The sequence below is a fragment of the Hippocampus guttulatus genome, chromosome 23 (genome assembly GCF_054856545.1).
Source record: "Hippocampus guttulatus isolate MCC_2025c chromosome 23, RoL_Hgut_1.0, whole genome shotgun sequence".
Taxonomy (NCBI): domain Eukaryota; kingdom Metazoa; phylum Chordata; class Actinopteri; order Syngnathiformes; family Syngnathidae; genus Hippocampus; species Hippocampus guttulatus.
In genome coordinates, this window is record NC_141283.1 from 3,148,462 (window position 1) to 3,163,536 (window position 15,075).

Genomic DNA, 15,075 nt, shown 5'->3' on the forward strand with positions numbered 1-15,075 from the left:
AGGGCTAAGGTCAGAGGTCAAGAGTAGAAGAAGGCCAGCTGCTGGTCCAGATGGAAGAAGTGAAATGACTCATGAAGGAGTATTTTTAGTCGGTGGGGGTAGAAAAATATTTCTGCTCTGATACATAATTTTAAAACATTAATAAAAAACTTTCAAGCTAGCACGCGCTGAGCAAGCGGCTAACTAGCAGCTGTTAGCGCAAACTTAGCTCCTTGTCTCCTTCAGTGCAAAATGAAGGAGCAAACAGCTGCTGCCGAACATGAATAATAAAGATGCTAAGAAGCTGGCTCAAGAGTAGTATGGTAGCGTCTAGCTTTTGATGCATAGCTAATTATTTAACATCCTGAGTTACAGTGTTGGTACATAAAGAGCTGCCAATTATTTATGATTAAAAGTTCCTTCATTTCACTATGCTCCTTAGTGGTCACATTTGACCACCTTTTAATGTTTTTTCTTTTTTTTAATGCTTATTAGCTACTGATGCTAACTTGTTCTTTTTATAGCGGTGGATTAGCAGAAACCTCCTGGGATTTGCATGCATCCCCAACAGGGGGTCCTGTCCCACCCGCTTAATCCTTTTGGTGTCAGGACACTGATAATAATAATAACATACACTCGAAACAGTTGGTCCTGCATCAGCCTCTTGACACGATGCAGCTAATGGCTCGGAAAAGTGAGGATTTATGTTTTGCTTTCCAGGACATAAATATGTGTCAAAGTGAATTATGCATTCATTTGGTGTATTATCAGAATCAGAATCAGAATCATCTTTATTGGCCAAGTATGTAGAACACACAAGGAATTTGTCTCCGGTATAACACGCTGCATTAGTATCATCGTAAACAACAAATCATTGAACCATTTTAGAGTAACCAGTAGCAGTATTTGTAGTACAAGAAGAGTGGGAAGAAGCTGTTTAAGTGTCTACTGGATTTGGTGCGCATGGATCTGTAGCGTCTGCCTGAGGTGAGTAGCTGGAAAAGGTGGTGGGCAGGGTGCGGGGGATCCAGGAGGATTTTCCGTGCCCTTGTCTTGATTCTTGCAGTGTGCAAGTCCTCAAGAGTGGGTAGGGCGGTGCCAACGATTTTTTCCGCCGTCCTAACTGTCCTTATGATAGCGATTTCAGGTATACTGTGTCACCTTGAATGATGTCATGTTTGGTAGGTTGTAACTTAAGCAGGTTGACTTTTTTTTTCCTGAAAAGTATTCAGTTCTCCTGTGTGTGTGTGTGTGTGTTATGCTTTGTGCACAGTTTTCAACAATATTGTCCTGTTATTGTGGTGCCTGGGCCTGCTGGTGGGGCTGGAACTGAAGCACACCATCTGTCTTTTGTACTATTGTCTCACGCACACAACAGTTTTATTGCTTGAATTCAACGTGGTGGATTAAATCATGTTATAACACTTGCACAATTCACTGAGGTGATCACAAATTAAAATGCACCACTTCTTTTGTCCTCCGGTTTAATTTTTTTATCCATACTGTGCCTTGTCTGACATTATGAAATTGAAATATGATTTGATAAGAAAAAAATACAAATGATGATTAAAAACATTATAAAGAATGAGAAAAACAAAATTGAAACCGTTTCTTTTCTCTGCAGCTAATGTTAAAAGCACAGGAAGTTGACTTTTGTTAGAGCGTCAGTTTTAACGGAACAAACAAGAACAGGCAGAAAAGTTTACTTCAAAATAAAATCCCAAAGTACTTTAATTTCCTCGCAAGGTTAATCACACGGATGCGGGACATTTTATTGACTAATTAAGGTAATCTCCTCTGAAAGAATAGCTAACATACATACGCAAATATATTATTTGACTCTTGCGTAGATCGCTGGACGGTTCTGACGTGTGAAGCGTAGACCGGAAGTGCTCCTCGTCCCCCCAGTTGGACTTGACATGGCGTCGGCAGCAGGAGCCAACACGAGAGACAAGCGACACTGTTCGCGTTGGGGCGACGTGTAGTTTATCGCACTTTGGTTATTTTGTAGGACTTAACAGCAGCTTTCTTCTCTAAAACACAAAGCGCCCGTCGGTGAAATTCATCAAAGTGACATTCGCCACCTTCGACTCGGTTGTAATCACGTCGCCATGAACGGGAAGTCGGCCAACGGCTCGGCGGGCGGAATGGCGTGTATCGACGGGCTGCCGCCGCTGCCCAAGAGCCTGAGCGGTTTGCTCAACTCGAGCGGCGGCTCTTGGAGGGACATGGAGCGCATGTACATGAAGAAAACGATGATACAGGACGACTTAAGCCGAGGACGCAACAACGCCGACAGCCTGCTGGCCAGTAAACCGGCCAACCTGGACGCCGCCCTGGCTCTGCTGCGGAAAGAGATGGTAACGTTGTGGAGGCAGACTCCGTTGATTATCACGTGCATTTTGATTTCACCTCGTGCTTTGTTTATTTATACAACCCTCTCATCACTTTACGTGATCTTTTTTGCTATTAGTGGTATTTAACGGTAAATTCGGCTTGTACGTTGTGTGCCGTTGACTACCTCGATCAAAACAAATGGCAACTTTCAAATCTCTTTCGAGCCCCTTTGCAACTGACTTGTCTTCTGTGATTCTGTGACTGCCAAGTGATTTAAAAGCCAGACGCTCTCAAGAAACATTTTTATATCACAAAGCTTTTTTAAACGTAGCCCAATCACTATTATTGATTTCATTTGTCCATTTTGGAATCGTCTGACAAATTTGGTTAATGTGCAGCTCATTCCCTGAAACAAGCCAAAATGCAACTTTTAAAAGTGCCAATGAATAGTTGGTCAACTCTCGATTTACACATGATTTAAAGTGAGTCAAAAACATTTGGGGGGGGCCGACCGATTAATTGATCGATTTAAATTATTGGCTTTTAAAATGGGCAAACGATTACGTTTTGTTTTTGTTTGCTTTTTTACATTCCAACATAATACAAAGGTAATAACATTCACTCCCCCCCCCCCAAAAATGAACAAATAAGTAAATAAATAAACAAATAGAATGGCCAATTTTTGTTCAGGTTGTAAAATTAAACAAAAAAATAAATAACAAAAAAACAACTGTTCTGCTTGTGGAACACATCTTTATTGGTGTAAGCGTTAAGAGACCAAAAACAAAGTTAGTTGATTCATTCTTTGTTCTTTGTTTGTTTTTAACTGGACAGAATTTTATTCTGCCAAATACCAAAAAATATCCATAACGGAGGGTCCCTAATTATTGTAGCAGAGAGTTTTTATTCCAGAAAACAGGCTAGCATTTAAATTCATGTCTGTTTACAAGTTCCAAACTTGTATGTTTTCTAAATGACGTGTGGCATTCGTTGACGCAAGTGAAGCCTCGAGCTCTTCTGAATATGCAATTGTTGTACAATTACCATGATCAACTTGACCTGGCATACTTTTATAGCGCACAAAAGAATGTGTGACATGTCAAATAGAACACCCCACCGCCACCGCTTCGCTTCCTTGCCTGCGGCCCGGGTTTTTCCCGATCAGCAGCCAAGACCGGCTTTCGTGAAGTCGTCTTCGGTAGTTCCGCCGACAACAATCTGTCACTTGACGGAAAACATCATCTCTTTTGCCAGGGGGCGGGAATACGAGTGCTGCTAAAATTGTTTTTTAGGTTTTATCTGTTTGGCGCGCGGCCGCACTCTTGAGTGGTCACTCCCCAGTTTACTGATAGCGATTCGAACAAATCCCGACTAGCACGCCGGTGATTTGTTGACTCAGGCAAACACAGTCGACCTCGGGTCAAACAATGCGCATTTGTCGGCTGGATGGCAAGCGGGCAAAGTAACGTTGAAATGTGACGCTCAAGCTAGCCTGTGTCATATTACCTCTCATTAAAAAAAAAGTACAAGAAAACAAAGCTCCCTTTTGGTTGACACCGTCAGACGGGTTGAAACAAAAGCAAGATGACAGCAGCGCTGTCGCTAGTTCAACAAACAGTGCGCGGTATTTACTTTGAAAGAGTCGACTGATTTATATGGCAAACTTTCCGCGCGGCAAACTGGTTGGGTCTGAATAAACTGTGCCAAGTTATGAACTCAGTTCGCTTGAGTCTAAATGGCGACATGACCTAACGCATCGAACATTTGCTTGGCGGGTATGCCCAAAAAATGTGACAATTGTGACCACTCATGACAACAAAAAAAGTCCCTTTTTTACGAGCATTAAAATATGTAATTGAGCGACAAAATATATTCCTGCTAGCAGTAGTCTTGAGAAGACCAAATATAACACCGGGGAAAAAAAACTAGCTAGTTTGCTAATTCACCTGGATTTGACCCTACTGTGCTATGGAATTTTTTTGTATTTTAAAAAAAAAATTTTTTTTTAGGTTTGGCAATTCTGTACATTTTAAGCTTTCTTGTGCTGGCATTAAGAGTCAGTTAAAAAAAATTCACTTGAGCAACAACATTTGTAAAGCGCACAATAAAAGCTGTCGTGCTTTGTGTCCTAAGCATCTCTCCTGGTTAGCTTTGTACTAAAACGTGATTACGTAGAAAACGTTGAACAAGTTAAGTTCCCCCCATAAAGTAAAATTAACCCCATCTTCGAAATTTTACACAAAGTCAACGTTTTTAGTCGCACTTTCAAATTCGAAATAACCCTTTCAGGGACAGCGATCACTCCAGTGGACGGCTAATCATGTGATCAGGTTACAGGATGTGTGGAAGCAAAGATCGAGCAACCAAAGTATCATTTCATTTTTTGTGGGCGCCGCCCTCCAGGTGGGCTTGCGTCAACAGGACATGTCGCTGCTGTGTCAGCTCTGGTCGCTGCACGAGTCCATCCAGGAGTACAAGGGCAGCTGCCAGGACTTGAGCGCCGCCTCCGGCCTCGGCATGATGGAGAACGGCTACTTTGACGAGGATGACGAGTTTTACGCCGAGCCGGGCGCCACGCCCACCGGCGAGCACCCCGACGGCGGTGGCATCGGGGCGGAGGAAGTGAGCAAAAACGACGCGGGGGTCGGCAAAGATGACAGCTGGGAGTCCTTTCGCGTCACCATCTGATGCCTCCACGTGGTAATTTTTTTTGCACCAGGGAATGTGATGCCCTTGTGGCGCCCCCTATAGTCAAAACTTTCATGCTGCAAGGGGCCCGGCCTGGAGCTTCATCGTACTCGATGAAGTCGTATCAGACTTGTTTACTTAAAAAAAAAAAAATCTGAATATACTGTATGTATGTTAGATGTTTTTTTTAAATTCTAAACTTAAGCCGGTCACTTATTATATCCGGTGGGATTTACATATAAATGTATGGACAAAGTTATTTATTATATAATATAAAAAATAAAAAAAGAGTACACACACGCACACACACACAGAATATCCCCCCCCCCTGGAAGTTTCAGAAGTTTGCGGCCAAGAATGAATTTGTTAACCAACCGATCGTGACGATCTCGAGAGGGATGATAATACGATAAGGGGGGGGGGGGGCTTATAAGTGTTGTGTGAAAATGGCAAAAAATAAGATTTACGGTTTGAGCGTAGCAAAGCATTGGACTGTGACATCGGAAATGGAATTTGTTGAGCAAAACTGTGGAGTGATCTTACCAGGTGGCCTTTTTGTTCACCAGTCGGGCTAAAAATTTAAACCGAATAAGCATTTTGTTAGCACAGTTTTGTTTGCTTGTGAATGCCACCTAAAAGTTTTCGGTCGGATGGCACTTGCATACTTTTCGACCGGGCCGGGATTATGATTTACGATTCCAGTGAAGGTATCGGGAATTGAATCTATTTGAGAGGAATGATTTTACAAGGTGGCCTTCTGAAATTTCCAAGTAGATTATGTCATCATAGCGACAATGTCAAAATTCTGCGAATATTTTCGACGAAAGCTATCAGACTGTCGTGGACCACTAGAGCAGCACAATTTTGTTGAAGTGCTCAAGAATGAAAAATTGTTGCGGGTTCGTAGTTAGCATCTGAACATCGCACTCACCCAGTTCGTTTGTTCTCTTTTGTCATCTTTTAATTGGACGGTGCAGATGCTACTCGTGCTTGACTGCGTTTTTCTCCGTCTTTGCGTCGCCAACCGTCGCGTTTAGAACATCGATGTCTGTATATTTCGCATGACCAAAGACAGCGTGGCACTTGGCAATACCATAACTACATCTGTGAAATGTACAAAAAAAAAAATCTCCAAGAATGTCCATAACTTAGCGCAGGGTTAGCTGTGCCTTTAGCTTATGCTAATGAGCGATATTAGCAGAGCTAAGATTTTGTTAACTCAGTGGTTCATTAGCTAGACCTGATCCAATACAAGTACGTAACTTCATCGCGATTGGTCGTTCGTCATTTATTTGTGCCTCCAACACAAGTCACAATTTTATTTGGGTCATGTGGGAAATTTTGTGCGCTCGAGAACTTGACGTGGGCCAACAAAATGGTCGCTCTGTCTTCAATTTTTGAGAAATGTATTCACTGGTGTACCTAATGAAGTGACTGACTGGAAAACAACAGCAAATGATCAAGGAATATTGAAATGCAGCTTTATCGGTATCATATCCAAAACACTTTAATATCGTAATGTATTGAATGTTTTTTTTTGTCTCACCCGTATAAATGAGTCAACAAGTCATAGCAGTGAAATCCGAATAACGATGCACACTTGTCATTGGATGTCTTCACTACCAGTGCCTTCATGAATCAAGTGGTGACTAAAAACGGGATGCAGGCTAATCACGCTTCTGGCTAAAGCTAACCGCACTGGCAATGTAGCATTTTAACACTTTGAAATGTCTCACGAGTGTTGACAAAAAATAAGTCGTCGACCAGATAATTTAAACGAAGCAAAAGTACTCACCCTGTAAAGACACAATGCAAAATTTGAAACACACTGTCATCATTCTCCGGTCGGTTTTCACATTTGTGGTTATTAGCCGTTATGCTACATGCTATTTATGCTCCGTGAACTGTTTTTGTGTATCTTAACTCAGTCTTAACGAATTGTATTGCTTGTATTGTATATCGTGAGGCTTTGGTTAAGCAATGACATTGTTCCACTTTTTGGGGATTTGAGCTTGGAAATGAATCTCAAACCTCGCTAGCTTGACGTTTTACCTCCGCTCTGCAGCATACTTTGGTCCAAGTAGGTCTAATTATCTTGAGGCTGCTCCATATTAAATATTCTTTTCAACACAGAAAATGCAACAACTACCGAACCAACACAAGAATGCTTGAAATTGTACACCAGCAACTCGATGCTAACATATTAGCGCCCCGTCGATAAATTGACATTTGTCATTTTGTAGCACAAAAGTCTTACAATACAGCCTCAAACATTTCCATGACATCATGAATGGATGGTTTTAAATCATACTCCGCACCTGTAAGCTTTACTACCATGCACAAGTGACGCTTTTTTAAAAATGAACATGAAATCAAATCTTCCCGCTGCTAACATTAGCTTAGCACATAACGCCGTGCTTCCGGATTGTAGCATTTTTCTGGAAAAATGTCGTACTTTTTTTTTTTTTTTTTTTTGCCAGTTCATTACGCTTCCTAATTGCGACATGGTGAATCGTACAATGAAGGTTTTCATTGGGTGCTGTTGTTTCCGACTCGTCATTCCTCTGTAAACGACGACACCCGTGTTTGCGTTTCTGGATGATATCAGTTAATAAAAGGATTCCACACATTTTTTTCAGCATTTTATTCCAGAAAAGGCTTAAAAATGAAAAACACACACGCCCGAATCTACATGACAAGGGTGCAGGAGGTTCTCCTCCTTTGTGTGCGTCTTCTGGCCTACTTTTCTCGCTGTTCCCTGAACGCATCGCTGCGTGCCTAGCGTTTCAATGCCTCGATTTGCATTTTGGGAGGCTTTGAAACCGCAGCCTCTCCCACCACAGGCGCTTCTGCTTCCGAACTACCGGTGAGCACAACACGCATAAATGGGTCAATGCGTTTGTTTTCATTGTTATAAAAGTGGATCTTTACTATTTCAAAGGAAATTGGTTGTATTTTACATTTATTCCGATGATGGTGCCACAACACTTTAAACTGATATTGGAACACAAATGGTGTAGCAACAGAAAGCAAAACCAAAAAAAAAAAAATGCTTCTGAAAATGAAAAGGAAAGTTCTTAATTCAGTATTTGTTATTTTTATCGGTTGTAAAATCATGTTTCAGTCCATAAATACTGGATGATGCAACAAATTCAAAGGGTAGCTGCGAAATGCTAATTAGCTCTATTAAAAAAAGTCTTTACAAAAATGCATATTTTGATATCATCGTAGTTTTACCTTACATGAATTATCATTTATAAATAAAACACTACGATATTTAATAGGATATTTATGGAAAATTGCATTTCTGTTTGGCACCCCACCTTCGTATCCCTGCACTTCCGTCACAACAATTGACTGCCCCACTTGCGTCCCAAAGTATTAGTACCAATTCACTAGCTGGGTACAGGCATGATAACAAACCTATTTTGGGTACATACTTCGTAGAGCAGAAATTTTGTTGTGACCGTGACATGGGTTTGTGTCGTGAGTATGCAAATGAGCGATTTTGCATTTCCTTGGCATGGATTACGTGGTGGTTGAATATAATCAGCGGACTGCAGGAGGCAGTTGTGAGTGAATTGATTAAAAAAAAAAAAAGTGGCATTTGGGAGAGAAAGGCGCACGTTTGTGTTGCGCTGCAAGGCTTCATGGCCGTCTGTGGATTAGAGCAGATTAACGTAATCTGCACTGCCGCAGCAAATCCATGCGAGGTGCTCCGCTCCAGTCACGGCGGTGGAGTGTGCGCTTAGTTGAATGGTCATCGTCGCGTCATGGTGCTTTTCGAGATATCAGTTTATGTTCATGTTGTGTATTATTGTGCTTTGGTGACATTGTTATTGGAATGATTTAGAATAATTGGAATATATTTGAAAAATGTTCCTACACTTAGTTGGAAATATTTTTAAAAATACTTTACCTTTTTTTATACCTGACCTCTTTTATAATATAAATACAAAGTGTACCAAATATAAAATATTTCATTTAATTTTGTACAGTGACTATGGCACCTGTGAAATCTGCCTAGTGCCTGCTCATGTGATATTTTAACACCTAATGAAAACAATGTTTTATTTATATTTTCATTTATGATGAAAAAAGGGTAAAAGGCAGAAAAAGCGGTTCAAATTCAATTCTATAATTTTAAAATATTGTAAAAAAAAATAAATCAATTTAATCTCTTCTGCAGCTACAATGAAGCCATATGAAATCTCCCTAGCAACTGGTGACAAGGCGCTAATGTGCTACTATGAAAGAATATACCATATAGAGAGAGAGAGAGAAAAAATTACATTCCTCCAATTTTCAGTCTTAGCCGTTATTTTGTCGGCTCTGTTCAGTGACCCTTGAACCCTGTGACATCTGCCTCGCAGCTGGCAACAATGCACACCAAAACAACCGCACCTCTGCCTATCTCGATGATGCAATTAGGACATGCTTATTACAATAACTTCTTTCTTGTCATCTTACTGCCTCGTGTTGCCAGTAAACACGAAATGACTTGCGATAGCCTGTTGCAGTAATCCGATTAGTCGGATTAAAGCGCTACGACTCCGCAGTTGTGGACTTTCCAACAAGGTTCAAATATTTGATCTCAAACGCACTTTTTTTCTACCTCCCCCCATTTATTTTTCATTCACCCGCTTGGGCCTCAACATTCGGCACACCCACACAAAGAAATGGCAAATGGTGAGCACTGTAATAAACGACACAAGCCTTCCTTTTATTAGTAAACGTCAGTCCTTACAAAAAAAATTCATAAAAAGGCATTTGTACAATTTGGTATCAAGGGAGGTTCAATCAAACGTGGTCATCTCCTAACGAAGTGCCCTCTGCGGTTTGGCACATCCAAACCGCAATCGTCTCTAACAGCAGGCCCGCACACACGGATGACAATGCCAACCTCTTACTGCAGTTCAGGATCACTGTAGGATAAGATGGACCAAAAAAACCTGTACACCACCATTCTCATTGTTTCACACACGCCGCAATCACTGACCTCTGACGGCCTGCATGTTGGATGTGAGCACAAAAACTTTGATGAAGCCGAGGCAGAGCGGCAGGAAGTCGTGTTCCCAGATAACGGCGGGCACTAGGAGGACTTTCCCGTAGCCGGACAGCAGCAGCGCTCGCAAGAGGAGATGGAGATCCACGCCCACTCCACTGTCGCTACACACACGAGACGACATCGCCGCCGCCGCCCTCAGGACCAACAACACGCCGCCGCAGAACGCTAACAGCTCTAAACGTGAAGACAGGGTAACGCCAAACCTTCAAAAGTGGACGTGTTGGGGGCGAGATTATTTCCGACCTCCTGTGTTTGATCCGGTTGTCTTACCCAATGCAGCCAAGGCCACCATGCTGTAAAACTCCCACTCCTTGGTGTACCTGATGATGTCACCGGGGTCATCGCTGGACTCTGAACTGTGCCGCAGGGACCACCTAAGGTAGGCCTCGCACAGCAGGCAGAACATGCACAGCTTCCAGTGGATCTGGTGGGCAACGACTGTGTGTAGGAATTAACTCGGAAATCCATTAAAAAACATTCAGTGCCAAAATCGAGTTATGTGGGGGCGGGGGCTAATCTGGGCCTGATGTACTGGCCCTTTAAATTGCAAGCATTTTGAGGAGTGTAATGAGCCAAACAGCCAGCAGAGGGTAGCATTTTAGATTGAAAATCCTCTGCCAACTCAACTGTTTGCAGTGGCGACTTCAACGTCATGACTTTTAGTCAATCTGAAGCATACATTCGAACAGGAAAAATGTGTATGTATCTTGAGTATGTGTTTTTAAAAAAAAAGTACAACAGTGTTGGAAACATTAGTCGTCACGTGATCAGCCAGTAATGGCTGACGATGAGTTGACGTCACACCAGTGCTTGTGTTTCACTAAATACATAATTATGCTCCAATTTCCATTCTTATTTACTAACATCCAAGTTCGTGTTGAACAAAATATGTCTGAAGGCTTGAGTTTTGCACAAGATGGCGTCAATCAGGATGATGACTGGATCGTATTCTATGTACTTGTCCACTGGCTTCTGGCAGGAACCCTAAAGATAAAATGGGAATGGACTCTAGTTAGGAGGATAGCATGTGTAATACATGAAAAGATTTTCTATTTTGTCTTGATATGAGATGTCGGCAGTCGGGTATGGCGAACTTTGGAAGCATCTACGGAAACGAGGCAAATCCTCACTTTATGACGTCAGTCCTTGCCGTTGATATGGGGAAATTGCGCCCCTTGTGCAATCACCCTCAAGTCTGGCCTTATGCATGTTATTGTTCATTCTTCCCGTTAACTAGGGTTTTAGCAAAAAGGGAAGGGTATTTACCGAATTTTGAAAGCAACGGCATGGGGAAACGGTCAAAATGAATGAAATAATTGTGTAATTCACGTGTGTGTGATTCACAGACTTGTGCATGTTATCATATAATGGAATGAAAGCAATGAAAACAAAAGCGTCGACACACAACAGTAGAGTAACACGGGGTGTCCTCGGTTTACGACGCTGTACGCAATTCCTGCATTTGTGCGTAAATTAGAACAGGCCGTTGTCCAAAGCTACCAGAAATACTTAAGCGAATAACAATTGCAGGCCGTAATTTGTATCTTAATTCAATAACCGGGACGCGGTTGCGAACGTGCTATTAAATCGGTGAAAAACATAAAAGAGCTGCTCCCGAGTGGTTCGTAACTTTGCCGTCCTAATTCCGAGGAGCTGCTTTATCGCAACGGACTTTTATCTTCGCTCGCGTTATCACAAGAAAAACGATGGCGACAAGCCAAACAACTGAATAGTAACAGTATTACAATGTAACGCACGCATAACGTGATCTTCAGGATCCCGTTGGTGTAATCTCGGTGCAACTCCGCCGCCTTTTCGTTACATTCGATGCACCTGAAGGCAGCTTCCGCCATTCTTCACAGCGACGATGCGAACCCGGAAGTAAACACTCACGTGTTTGTGACGTTTCAAAATAACAAATGAATTATCTTACTCATGGATCAGTTCAAATTACAAATGGAATGGTCGACTTTCTGATGTCAGGTTAAATTTAAATGTCGCAACATCGTCAGTGAATTATTGTTAAAACGCGGCATTTCTCATATGATGCGCAAATATTTTGAAAATTTCGGCAACGGAAATGCCAGTTACGTCCCCTTTATTGACTGCAATTAAAAATGTTTTAAGATTACATATTTATCATATTTAACATATCCTAACCCGTTGTATTTGTCATAATTTCACTTTTTTGTAGATCTATTTAACTATTCGTTCGATCAAAGAGGAGCAGATGTGTTATTTTTCCTTGTTTCTTTCATACTAAAGAACACACCCTTGTTTGTTTATAAATTTATTTTTAATACATTGACATCCGTTCAGGAGTCCGACTCTACAAGCCGAACTTGACTAATATATAACACCTCATTATTTCGGCAAAAGTCACACCCAGTTTTTTTTCTGTCAAAACAATACTTAAAGGCTTTAGAAATAGAACATAATGATCTATGTGTCAGGAGATTTTCAAGATCAAAGCTTTGTTGTTGTTTCTCATGTGTTCAGTGTTGAGCTTCGGGGTTGTCGTAGATGTAGCTGCCCACAGCTCCCATGTTCACACCTGCAGACAAAAGCAACAGTTGGGAGTAGCCACCCTTAAAAACACCCTTAAAAAAAATGTTGCTTCATACCTTTTGGTCCAAACAGCACGCCGTAGCAGGGTTTGTGGCAATAAGGCCGTCCCTCATGCTGAAAAATGAACATAAGAAAAAAAAAACATCACTTCTTAAGCTTCTTACAAAACCAAACAAACGGCACTCTCACCTCGGCATGACCGCCGGCCGTCAGAGTCTTGCTGCATCTTTCGCAGCGCAGACACGGCTTGTGCCAGTTCTGTCCCAGAGATGACACTTTCTCAGCTGTCCACATACAAATGCACATGGTTACCACAGTTACTGATTCAACTTTTCTAACCGCAGACATAGCGGTTTAATTTTAATACATAACTTAAAGTTGGACCTTGGAGGATGAAAATGGACCCCAACACTATGACCCGACCCTACAGTGCACTCACCAAAGTAGACTGTCTTGTTGCAACCGGGGCAGACGTTCGGCCCTGCAGAGAAACTGGCACCTTTTGGAGGTACACAAAAAAATATACATACATATATTTTTCTTCTTTCACTGCTATACTATCACAGTTATCCTGTTCCTTCTATTTTTACTCCACATATTTCTTACCCTTCACTGGTCCCCGAGAGGCGACTTGTTTCTCCTCCCCCGCTTTGGTTACCAAGGGAACAGCTGCCGGGGCCTCGTTGGCGGGAGCATCGTAAAGGTAGGTGCCGACTCCACCGATGTTCACTCCTGAAACATATTCAAATAGGTTACTCTTTATTTGATACGCACATATAAATAATAGCAACATTGACAATGCTTTTTTTTTTTAATGTGAGCAATAAAAGTCACCTTTTGGTCCGTAAAGGGCAGCGTAGCACGGTTTGTGGCAGAAAGGCTTCCCCTCATGCTGTGAAGTATTTCACATTTTAGACGACATCATTTGACAATTATACCACACATTAAATTATGTCAGATGTTAATCATGCCACATGTAAAATTATGAGTGATCATTTTTTTTATATATCCTGGCCCAGATTGAAGCTCTCTTACCTCAGCGTGGCCACCAGGGTTCAGCGTCTTGCTACATCGTTCACATTTCAAACAGAACTTGTGCCAGTTTTTGCCTAAAGAAGACACCTTCTCCGCTGTGAACACACACACACACACATTGCTGTCAAACATTGTAAAAATTCACTCAAGATTTCTTTTTTTGTGCTCTTTATTTACCTCATACAAATTGCACTTTTGAGCCTTTTGAAGTCTCAATACAACGTTTGTTTCAAAAAGACCACAAAGTTGATTGTTTGTCCTGAGGGGACCGCAGGAAGCCTGCCAGAGTGGTTCACTATCATCAATTTCTTGATTAAGTCATAATGGAAAGAAAGAACAGTTTTGGTCTCAGCTCCTCGGAGGGGCAGCAATCGTCGTCGTTCTTAGCGGAGGATAAAGAATATCGACTGTTATATTGTCTGTCGACATGTATTGCTCCACTGTTTGTTCAAATATCACTGCTCATACATTTATAATGCAGTGACACTGATGTAATTCATTAGCATTGGTGGACTGAAGATTGTATGCTTTCTTTATTTATTTTAATACATTAATAGTTTACTATCCGCCAGAAACGACGTCCAAGAGAAATGTCTGCTTTGTACATGTATTTTTCAAAGGCAATACTATAATTATCTCTCTCTGTATAGGAATATAATAAATGTTTGGTTGCAAAGCAATTGTATCATATTCAAAATGATTGATAAGCAGCCTCTCCTCGATAAATCACATTAAAATCCATAAGATAAAAGGACGTCACTGTCATTACAGACGACAGTGAGGGGACACAAAAAAATCTGCCTCAATCACTGGTCCACTCACCAAAAAACACCGGCTTGACACACTTGGGGCATGTCGACGCCATGTAAGGAGTGCAGAAAGTCTGCCTGGGTCTGCTTTGGCGTACGGTTCAGACTACGGCGCGTCGTCTTCCGCCCACACCTTGGCAAATGCCGACGATGACGTCGGCGGTCCCTCTGTCGTCTTAGTCGTTTGCATAGCCACGCCCCCGTCGACAACCATTGGCTGAGGGCGCAATGGGATTGCAGAATTAAATTTTTCCAATATTATTTGATATCCATCCATATTGTCGTCTGTTTATCCTCACATGGGTCGCGGGCGTCCTCGAGCCTACCCCACCCTGAACTGGTTGCCAGCCAATCGCAAGGCTCACCTAGACGAACAACCATTCGCTCTCACAATCACACCTAGGGCGTGTTCCATTAACCTGCCATGCATGTTTTTGGAATGTGGGAGGAAACCGGAGCACCCGGAGAAAACTCCACATAGGCACGGGGAGGTCGCAACCGGAATCGAACCCTGTGCCGCTGCACTGTGAGCTCAACGTGTTAACAAAGTGGCCCGCCTTTTTTACACGATGTTTTGAGTTTCTAAGTGTG

The 15,075-nt window shown here is 42.0% G+C and overlaps 3 protein-coding genes across 3 annotated transcripts; 1 reads left to right on the forward strand and 2 right to left on the reverse strand.

Annotated features, from left to right (window-relative positions):
- Positions 1 to 1,904: 1,904 nt before the first annotated feature.
- LOC147185734 (protein FAM89A-like) lies at positions 1,905 to 7,633 on the forward strand. The gene is made up of 2 exons (XM_086104518.1): positions 1,905 to 2,339; positions 4,720 to 7,633. The coding sequence occupies exons 1-2, from the start codon at positions 2,091 to 2,093 to the stop codon at positions 5,002 to 5,004; spliced, it is 534 nt and encodes a 177-aa protein (XP_085960644.1). The 5' UTR covers positions 1,905 to 2,090; the 3' UTR covers positions 5,005 to 7,633.
- A 2,073-nt stretch (positions 7,634 to 9,706) lies between these two features.
- On the reverse strand, positions 9,707 to 11,954 carry LOC147185735 (protein ARV1-like). Its single transcript, XM_086104006.1, has 5 exons — positions 11,830 to 11,954; positions 10,937 to 11,056; positions 10,343 to 10,496; positions 10,004 to 10,246; positions 9,707 to 9,929 (listed from the first exon to the last, which is right to left on the reverse strand). Exons 1-5 carry the CDS (start codon positions 11,923 to 11,925, stop codon positions 9,805 to 9,807), a joined length of 738 nt encoding a protein of 245 aa, XP_085960132.1. The 5' UTR covers positions 11,926 to 11,954; the 3' UTR covers positions 9,707 to 9,804.
- A 398-nt stretch (positions 11,955 to 12,352) lies between these two features.
- On the reverse strand, positions 12,353 to 14,871 carry LOC147185736 (cysteine-rich protein 2-like). The gene is made up of 9 exons (XM_086104008.1): positions 14,784 to 14,871; positions 14,498 to 14,701; positions 13,676 to 13,770; positions 13,475 to 13,532; positions 13,247 to 13,372; positions 13,080 to 13,139; positions 12,830 to 12,924; positions 12,697 to 12,754; positions 12,353 to 12,626 (listed from the first exon to the last, which is right to left on the reverse strand). The coding sequence occupies exons 2-9, from the start codon at positions 14,538 to 14,540 to the stop codon at positions 12,568 to 12,570; spliced, it is 594 nt and encodes a 197-aa protein (XP_085960134.1). The 5' UTR covers positions 14,541 to 14,701; positions 14,784 to 14,871; the 3' UTR covers positions 12,353 to 12,567.
- Positions 14,872 to 15,075: the final 204 nt, after the last annotated feature.